Source organism: Rhinoderma darwinii, unplaced genomic scaffold (genome assembly GCF_050947455.1).
Source record: "Rhinoderma darwinii isolate aRhiDar2 unplaced genomic scaffold, aRhiDar2.hap1 Scaffold_620, whole genome shotgun sequence".
NCBI lineage: Eukaryota > Metazoa > Chordata > Amphibia > Anura > Rhinodermatidae > Rhinoderma > Rhinoderma darwinii.
The window spans coordinates 1-10,203 of NW_027464176.1; the positions used below are offsets into that span (position 1 = coordinate 1).

The window sequence follows — 10,203 nt, forward strand, 5'->3', positions numbered from 1 at the left end:
TAATGTATGTACACAGTGACTCCACCAGCAGAATAGTGAGTGCAGCTCTGGAGTATAATACAGGAGGTAACTCAGGATCAGTACAGGATAAGTAATGTAATGTATGTACACAGTGACTCCACCAGCAGAATAGTGAGTGCAGCTCTGGAGTATAATACAGGATATAACTCAGGATCAGTACAGGATAAGTAATGTATGTACACAGTGACTCCACCAGCAGAATAGTGAGTGCAGCTCTGGAGTATAATACAGGATGTAACTCAGGATCAGTACAGGATAAGTAATGTAATGTATGTATACAGTGACTCCAGCAGCAGAATAGTGAGTGCAGCTCTGGAGTATAATACAGGATGTAACTCAGGATCCGTACAGGATAAGTAATGTATGTACACAGTGACTCCACCAGCAGAATAGTGAGTGCAGCTCTGGAGTATAATACAGGATATAACTCAGGATCAGTACAGGATAAGTAATGTAATGTATGTACACAGTGACTCCACCAGCAGAATAGTGAGTGCAGCTCTGGAGTATAATGCAGGATATAACTCGGGATCAGTACAGGATAAGTAATGTAATGTATGTACACAGTGACTCCACCAGCAGAATAGTGAGTGCAGCTCTGGAGTGTAATACAGGATGTAACTCAGGATCAGTACAGGATAAGTAATGTAATGTATGTACACAGTGACTCCACCAGCAGAATAGTGAGTGCAGCTCTGGAGTATAATACAGGATATAACTAGGGATCAGTACAGGATAAGTAATGTAATGTATGTACACAGTGACTCCACCAGCAGAATAGTGAGTGCAGCTCTGGAGTATAACACAGGATATAACTCAGGATCAGTACAGGATAAGTAATGTCATGTATGTACACAGTGACTCCACCAGCAGAATAGTGAGTGCAGCTCTGGTGTATAATACAGGATGTAACTCAGGATCAGTACAGGATAAGTAATGTATGTACACAGTGACTCCACCAGCAGAATAGTGAGTGCAGCTCTGGAGTATAATACAGGATATAACTCAGGATCAGTGCAGGATAAGTAATGTAATGTATGTACACAGAGACTCCACCAGCAGAATAGTGAGTGCAGCTCTGGAGTATAATACAGGATGTAACTCAGGATCAGTACAGGATAAGTAATGTAATGTATGTACACAGTGACTCCACCAGCAGAATAGTGAGTGCAGCTCTGGAGTATAATACAGGATATAACTCAGGATCAGTACAGGATAAGTAATGTAATGTATGTACACAGTGACTCCACCAGCAGAATAGTGAGTGCAGCTCTGGAGTATAATACAGGATATAACTCAGGATCAGTACAGGATAAGTAATGTAATGTATGTACACAGTGACCCCACCAGCAGAACAGTGAGTGCAGCTCTGGAGTATAATACAGGATATAACTCAGGATCAGTACAGGATAAGTAATGTATGTACACAGTGACTCCACCAGCAGAATAGTGAGTGCAGCTCTGGAGTATAATACAGGAGGTAACTCAGGATCAGTACAGGATAAGTAATGTAATGTATGTACACAGTGACTCCACCAGCAGAATAGTGAGTGCAGCTCTGGAGTATAATACAGGATATAACTCAGGATCAGTACAGGATAAGTAATGTATGTACACAGTGACTCCACCAGCAGAATAGTGAGTGCAGCTCTGGAGTATAATACAGGATGTAACTCAGGATCAGTACAGGATAAGTAATGTAATGTATGTATACAGTGACTCCACCAGCAGAATAGTGAGTGCAGCTCTGGAGTATAATACAGGAGGTAACTCAGGATCAGTACAGGATAAGTAATGTAATGTATGTACACAGTGACTCCACCAGCAGAATAGTGAGTGCAGCTCTGGAGTATAATACTGGATATAACTCAGGATCAGTACAGGATATGTAATGTATGTACACAGAGACTCCACCAGCAGAATAGTGAGTGCAGCTCTGGAGTATAATACTGGATATAACTCAGGATCAGTACAGGATAAGTAATGTAATGTATGTACACAGAGACTCCACCAGCAGAATAGTGAGTGCAGCTCTGGAGTATAATACAGGATGTAACTCAGGATCAGTACAGGATAAGTAATGTATGTACACAGTGACCCCACCAGCAGAACAGTGAGTGCAGCTCTGGAGTATAATACAGGATATAACTCAGGATCAGTGCAGGATAAGTAATGTAATGTATGTACACAGTGACTCCTCCAGCAGAATAGTGAGTGCAGCTCTGGAGTATAATACAGGATGTAACTCAGGATCAGTACAGGATAAGTAATGTAATGTACGTACACAGTGACTCCACCAGCAGAATAGAGAGTGCTGCTCTGGAGTATAATACAGGATATAACTCAGGATCAGTACAGGATAAGTAATGTAATGTATGTACACAGTGACCCCACCAGCAGAACAGTGAGTGCAGCTCTGGAGTATAATACAGGATATAACTCAGGATCAGTGCAGGATAAGTAATGTAATGTATGTACACAGAGACTCCACCAGCAGAATAGTGAGTGCAGCTCTGGAGTATAATACAGGATGTAACTCAGGATCAGTACAGGATAAGTAATGTAATGTATGTACACAGTGACTCCACCAGCAGAATAGTGAGTGCAGCTCTGGAGTATAATACAGGATATAACTCAGGATCAGTACAGGATAAGTAATGTATGTACACAGTGACTCCACCAGCAGAATAGTGAGTGCAGCTCTGGAGTATAATACAGGATATAACTAGGGATCAGTACAGGATAAGTAATGTAATGTATGTACACAGTGACTCCACCAGCAGAATAGTGAGTGCAGCTCTGGAGTATAACACAGGATATAACTCAGGATCAGTACAGGATAAGTAATGTCATGTATGTACACAGTGACTCCACCAGCAGAATAGTGAGTGCAGCTCTGGTGTATAATACAGGATGTAACTCAGGATCAGTACAGGATAAGTAATGTATGTACACAGTGACTCCACCAGCAGAATAGTGAGTGCAGCTCTGGAGTATAATACAGGATGTAACTCAGGATCAGTACAGGATAAGTAATGTAATGTATGTACACAGTGACCCCACCAGCAGAATAGTGAGTGCAGCTCTGGAGTATAATACAGGATATAACTCAGGATCAGTACAGGATAAGTAATGTAATGTATGTACAGTGACTCCACCAGCAGAATAGTGAGTGCAGCTCTGGAGTATAATACAGGAGGTAACTCAGGATCAGTACAGGATAAGTAATGTAATGTATGTACACAGTGACTCCACCAGCAGAATAGTGAGTGCAGCTCTGGAGTATAATACAGGATATAACTCAGGATCAGTACAGGATAAGTAATGTATGTACACAGTGACTCCACCAGCAGAATAGTGAGTGCAGCTCTGGAGTATAATACAGGATGTAACTCAGGATCAGTACAGGATAAGTAATGTATGTACACAGTGACTCCACCAGCAGAATAGTGAGTGCAGCTCTGGAGTATAATACAGGATATAACTCAGGATCAGTACAGGATAAGTAATGTAATGTATGTACACAGTGACTCCACCAGCAGAATAGTGAGTGCAGCTCTGGAGTATAATACAGGATATAACTCGGGATCAGTACAGGATAAGTAATGTATGTACACAGTGATTCCACCAGCAGAATAGTGAGTGCAGCTCTGGAGTATAATACAGGATGTAACTCAGGATCAGTACAGGATAAGTAATGTATGTACACAGTGACTCCACCAGCAGAATAGTGAGTGCAGCTCTGGAGTATGATACAGGATGTAACTCCGGATCAGTACAGGATAAGTAATGTATGTACACAGTGACTCCACCAGCAGAATAGTGAGTGCAGCTCTGGAGTATAATACAGGAGGTATCTCAGGATCAGTACAGGATAAGTAATGTATGTACACAGTGACTCCACCAGCAGAATAGTGAGTGCAGCTCTGGAGTATAATACAGGATGTAACTCAGGATGAGTACAGGATAAGTAATGTATGTACACAGTGACTCCACCAGCAGAATAGTGAGTGCAGCTCTGGAGTATAATACAGGATGTAACTCAGGATCAGTACAGGATAAGTAATGTAATGTATGTACACAGTGACTCCACCAGCAGAATAGTGAGTTCAGCTCTGGAGTATAATACAGGATGTAACTGAGGATCAGTACAGGATAAGTAATGTAATGTATGTACACAGTGACCCCACCAGCAGAACAGTGAGTGCAGCTCTGGAGTATAATACAGGATATAACTCAGGATCAGTGCAGGATAAGTAATGTAATGTATGTACACAGAGACTCCACCAGCAGAATAGTGAGTGCAGCTCTGGAGTATAATACAGGATGTAACTCAGGATCAGTACAGGATAAGTAATGTAATGTATGTACACAGTGACTCCACCAGCAGAATAGTGAGTGCAGCTCTGGAGTATAATACAGGATATAACTCAGGATCAGTACAGGATAAGTAATGTAATGTATGTACACAGTGACTCCACCAGCAGAATAGTGAGTGCAGCTCTTGAGTATAATACAGGATATAACTCAGGATCAGTACAGGATAAGTAATGTAATGTATGTACACAGTGACTCCACCAGCAGAATAGTGAGTGCAGCTCTGGAGTATAATACAGGATATAACTCAGGATCAGTACAGGATAAGTAATGTATGTACACAGTGACTCCACCAGCAGAATAGTGAGTGCAGCTCTGGAGTATAATACAGGAGGTAACTCAGGATCAGTACAGGATAAGTAATGTAATGTATGTACACAGTGACTCCACCAGCAGAATAGTGAGTGCAGCTCTGGAGTATAATACAGGATATAACTCAGGATCAGTACAGGATAAGTAATGTATGTACACAGTGACTCCACCAGCAGAATAGTGAGTGCAGCTCTGGAGTATAATACAGGATGTAACTCAGGATCAGTACAGGATAAGTAATGTAATGTATGTATACAGTGACTCCACCAGCAGAATAGTGAGTGCAGCTCTGGAGTATAATACAGGAGGTAACTCAGGATCAGTACAGGATAAGTAATGTAATGTATGTACACAGTGACTCCACCAGCAGAATAGTGAGTGCAGCTCTGGAGTATAATACTGGATATAACTCAGGATCAGTACAGGATATGTAATGTATGTACACAGAGACTCCACCAGCAGAATAGTGAGTGCAGCTCTGGAGTATAATACTGGATATAACTCAGGATCAGTACAGGATAAGTAATGTAATGTATGTACACAGAGACTCCACCAGCAGAATAGTGAGTGCAGCTCTGGAGTATAATACAGGATGTAACTCAGGATCAGTACAGGATATGTAATGTACGTACACAGTGACTCCACCAGCAGAATAGAGAGTGCTGCTCTGGAGTATAATACAGGATATAACTCAGGATCAGTACAGGATAAGTAATGTAATGTATGTACACAGTGACTCCACCAGCAGAATAGTGAGTGCAGCTCTGGAGTATAATACAGCAGGTAACTCAGGATCTGTACAGGATAAGTAATGTAATGTATGTACACAGTGACTCCACCAGCAGAATAGTGAGTGCAGCTCTGGAGTATAATACAGGATGTAACTCAGGATCAGTACAGGATCAGTAATGTAATGTATGTACACAGTGACTCCACCAGCAGAATAGTGAGTGCAGCTCTGGAGTATAATACAGGATGTAACTCAGGATCAGTACAGGATCAGTAATGTAATGTATGTACACAGTGACTCCACCAGCAGAATAGTGAGTGCAGCTCTGGAGTATAATACAGGATGTAACACAGGATCAGTAATGTAATGTATGTACACAGTGACTCCACCAGCAGAATAGTGAGTGCAGCTAGTGAAGACAGACGCTTTACGGTCTCCGCATTATGATGTGTGGGATGTTGCTTGTCTGACCTCTGATGTCCCGGCTCTTGTATGTTATCCGCAGTCACATGTTGATTGTTTCCCTCAGGGAGCACTCCGTCGTCATCTTGAACCCCGGTCTTGGAGATCGTCTTCTCTGCAGTTCCACAGATCAGCATGTGGAGGCGTACCAGCCGCCTGAGGAGGAGAAGAAGCAGTCGGTGACCTGGGTGTCTGCAGAGGGAGCAGATTATGAGCAGGGACTGCGGCTCCGGATTACGCATGAGAAGGTAGAAATCTCCCTGACAGGAGGTGTTGTCTGCGACCTCTGCTGCGCCTCTTACAGTTTCTCCTCCCGCAGGCTGTGAAGCAGGTGACGTGGCACGGTCGCGGGGACTATTTTGCGGTCATTCTTCCAGATAATGGGAACTCTCAGGTTCTCATACATCAGCTCAGCCGCAGGCGCAGCCAGAACCCATTCCGCAAAAACAAAGGTCTGGTCCAGCGGGTCCAGTTCCACCCCACGCGGCCGTTCTTCTTTGTGGCCACGCAGAGATGCATAAGAGTCTACAATCTGCTGAAACAGGAGCTGACCAAGAAGCTGCTCGCCAACTGCAAGTGGATCTCCAGCATCGCCATCCACCCCGCCGGTGAGTGACCGAGGGGGAGGGGGACTGTCCGCCATCCACCCCGCCGGTGAGTGACCGAGGGGGAGGGGAGGGGGACTGTCCGCCATCCACCCCGCCGGTGAGTGACCCCAGGAGAGGGGGAGGGGAGAGGGACTGTCCCCCATCCACCCCGCCGGTGAGTGACCCCAGGGGAGGGGAGAGGGACTGTCCGCTGTCCTGCAGGTCTTGTATTCCTCATGTGTAAGAGATGATGGCCTGTCTGCCGCTGCGTCATGTTCACACACGATCCGCTCACGCTGCTGCAGCAGAAAACACCGGCGCTGCCAAAAATGCCACAAAAACAGGAAAAATATAAAAAGTTAAAACACAATATTTAACCGCCATGTGTGACTGCGCCTGGAAGAACCTCTGCGGATAAGTGACTAATAGACAGGCCTGAGGGGGCGGAGCTGCTCTTAGAATCTGTGTCATGCTCCGCCCCTTCAGGCATTCACTAGGCATAACACAGCATCTGGTTTTTCCTGTCCTGTTCCTTTTAGCGCATTGTCTGATAATTTGAGGATATCCAATAAATGTCTGATAGGAGGGAACATGTCCCTGCAGTCCCCTCTGTTATATTATACAGCGTGCAGGGTCCTGTGTCCCTGCAGACCCCTCTGTTATATTAGAGGATTCACTTCTGGTCTCGTCTCTTCCCAGGTGACAATCTGATCTATGGGAGCTATGATTCTAAGCTGGCCTGGTTTGACATGGATCTATCGACTAAACCGTACAAGGTTCTCAGGTAGGTGTCAGTAGTGGTGGTCCCCTTGGTCTGGACGCTATGGGGGGGGGTCATCACATTATGGGGGGGGTTTCTGCTTCTAAAGCCGTCGCTGAGCCGTTCTGTTTTCCAGACACCACAAGAAGGCTCTGCGCGCCGTCTCCTTCCACAGACAGTACCCGCTCTTCGCCTCGGCCTCGGATGACGGCAGCGTCATTGTGTGCCATGGGATGGTCTACAAGTAAGTGAGACGCCGGGTCTGCTCCACCTGTCGCCTTTATATCTGGAGTTTCTGAATGTCTGACCTGTCTCCTCTTGTCGTGCAGCGACCTCCTGCAGAATCCGCTCATTGTGCCCGTTAAAGTCCTCCGAGGACACCAGATCACCCGGGACTTGGGCGTCTTGGATGTCGCCTTCCACCCCACACAGCCCTGGGTCTTTTCCTCTGGAGCTGATGCTACTATCCGACTGTTCACATAATCAGAGACTGAGGCCCCCACAAACCCCGAGGTACAGGATGAATAGTGGCGGCAGCAAGGACCCCCCAGGACAGAAGCGGCAGTCACTGCTCCTCCACCTCGTCGGCCGCACAGCCCCCCCCCGCAGGGCTCGGCCCCCGGTATGAAGGTGACGTCCTCCCTGTATATACACACCTGTATGTTTTGCATCAGCTCAGAAGATTTGTTTTATAATAAAACTTGCTATGGCGCCTGCTCAGTAATGTCTCCCCTCCCCCTCACATGGTAAATGTCCGCACACGCCGCCGTGTCATGCAGGAGGGGCCCCTGGCTTATTCTGTGCTGGAGGTGTCCTAGGGTGAGTTCAGGCTTTGCCACAATTTGGGGATCTGATAATTTGGGGAAACCTTTTAATAAGGTTAATAATAATATCTGGGAGGAATGTGGATCTTTTCTAACATTAGACCTGCAGCCGCACAGGGGGTGGGTGGGGGGCACATACATTTACCTCCCACCCATCAGATCTCTGCGGCTGGTGGTGATCCAGGATCCTTTATCATCAACCAATGAGACCTCGGGAACAAAGTGCAGAATCCCTGTCCGTTGTATCTACGGTCAGAGGCAAAGATTGTTTAATTTCCTCAAAGTTTTCCAAATCTCTGCTTGCTGGCAGGAGATGGAAACATTCTTGTTTGAATCCAGAGGTGCAAAATCTGACCTGACCTAGTCCTGCTCACACAGTTGAGGGTCTACACTGATACAGGTTCACAAATCATCAGCTGTGTGAGAAGGACTAAGTCAGTGTAGGGATTTAAAGTGCAGCTAAACGTTTGACAAACTTCTGACACATCCTAGTGAGATATAATAGTGATGTCAGAGATTTGGATTGGTGGGGGTCCGAGCACTGAGACCCCCACTGATCTCAAGAATGAAGCAGCTGAAGGTCTCGTGTGATCGCTCGGCCGCTTAGTCTGTTCGTCTTTTTCCAGAACTAAATGTATCGGTGACCGGACTCAATATAAAGTCTATGCGCCCGTCCTCCGATACATTTATTTCCGGGAAAAAGCCGAACAGACTAAGCGGCCGAGCGATCACACGAGACCTTCAGCTGCTTCGTTCTATAGATCGGCGGGGGTCTCAGTGCTCGGACCCCCCACCAATCCCAACCTCTGACATGTCACGATTATATCTCACTAGGACATGTCAGAAGTTTGAACGTTTAGCTGCACTTTAAATTGGAGGGTTGTGTATAGTGACTTTTGTTGCTGGATTTCTGTTTTTTAATTTATTTTTTTCTGATTTGAATTGTCTGTAACTAAAAAAATAAAGTCCGTGCGGGGATTTCGCTTCCGGCTAGAAACAGGATTGTTTTTGAGTTCTCACTGTAAGACCCTTTTTTTGTCTAGTTCATTGGGGGACACCGACTGTGGGTATACCCTGCTGCCACTAGGAGGCGTAACACTAAGAATAAGTGGCCCCTCCTACAGGATATGCCCCGCCCACAGACATTGAGCTGTTTTGTCTGTCCCCCAGTAGTGAGAGAAGCCAATACAAGGCAGGAAAGGCAGATCAAACCATAGAGAAGAATCTAAACTGACACCCAAGAACAAAAAACCCAATGGGTGGGAGCCGTGCCCCCAATAAAGTGGACGGAAAAATGATTTTACGGTGAGTGCTCCAAAAAGCCTGTTTTTTTTTTGTTCATTACATTGGGGGACCCTGGGACGTCCTTGAGCAGTTCCCAGGGGTGGGGACAGAACGCAGGACATAGGTGACTATTTCACAGATGCCCACAAGACCGTGTGACCCGGGGAAGCATCTGAAGAGGCAAAGCCGATCGTGTGACCGCCGTGCACAACTGACAGTCCTTGAAGCTCCAACTGTTCTGGTAAAGTGGGACGTGATCCGAAAAGCGGGAGTCCTGCCCCGAATCCGATTAAGTCACGCAAACAATTGAATCCAGCGAGCGAGAGTGACCAAAGAGGCCACCAAACCCTTCCGGGAACCCTCTGCGAGGATGAACAAGGAGTTCGACCTCTGCGAGGAAACAGGGACAGAAAGGTAAGTCCGCGAGGCGCAGGTGGAGGGAACGCGCTCCTGGGAGAGGGACAAAAGGAGGGCAGGACGATGTCCTCATTCATGTGAAAAGCAGAACAACCTTAGGCAGAAAAGAAGGCCATGCCCGATCCTGACGAGAAAAGGAAACGACGAGAGCTGCTCATTTAGAGACCCTTCGGATGGAGATCACAGCGACCAGAAAAAGAACGATTTCCAGGACAGAAGTCAAAGGGAGAAATCTCACAAGGGTTCAGAAGGTGTAGCCTGGAAGACCTCCAAAGCCAAATTGAGATCCCAAGCAGGAATCTAAGGGCAATCGGGGGTAACCGCAAAAAGGTCTCGCCAAAAGGCAACCCAACAAGAAGGAAAGTGTAGACACCGGCCCCTTCCATGAGCCGAGGGCCAAACCTTGATCCAGGCCCCTGTGTAAAGAGG

At 46.2% G+C, this 10,203-nt stretch overlaps 1 protein-coding gene across 1 annotated transcript; it reads left to right on the top strand.

Annotated features, from left to right (window-relative positions):
• Nucleotides 1-5,969: 5,969 nt before the first annotated feature.
• BOP1 (BOP1 ribosomal biogenesis factor) lies at nucleotides 5,970-7,969 on the top strand (the record flags this gene model as incomplete). Its single annotated transcript, XM_075849008.1, has 5 exons — nucleotides 5,970-6,150; nucleotides 6,222-6,510; nucleotides 7,189-7,273; nucleotides 7,386-7,493; nucleotides 7,579-7,969. Coding segments are annotated over 5 exons (817 nt in total), but the record flags the coding sequence as incomplete, so codon positions are not given.
• Nucleotides 7,970-10,203: the final 2,234 nt, after the last annotated feature.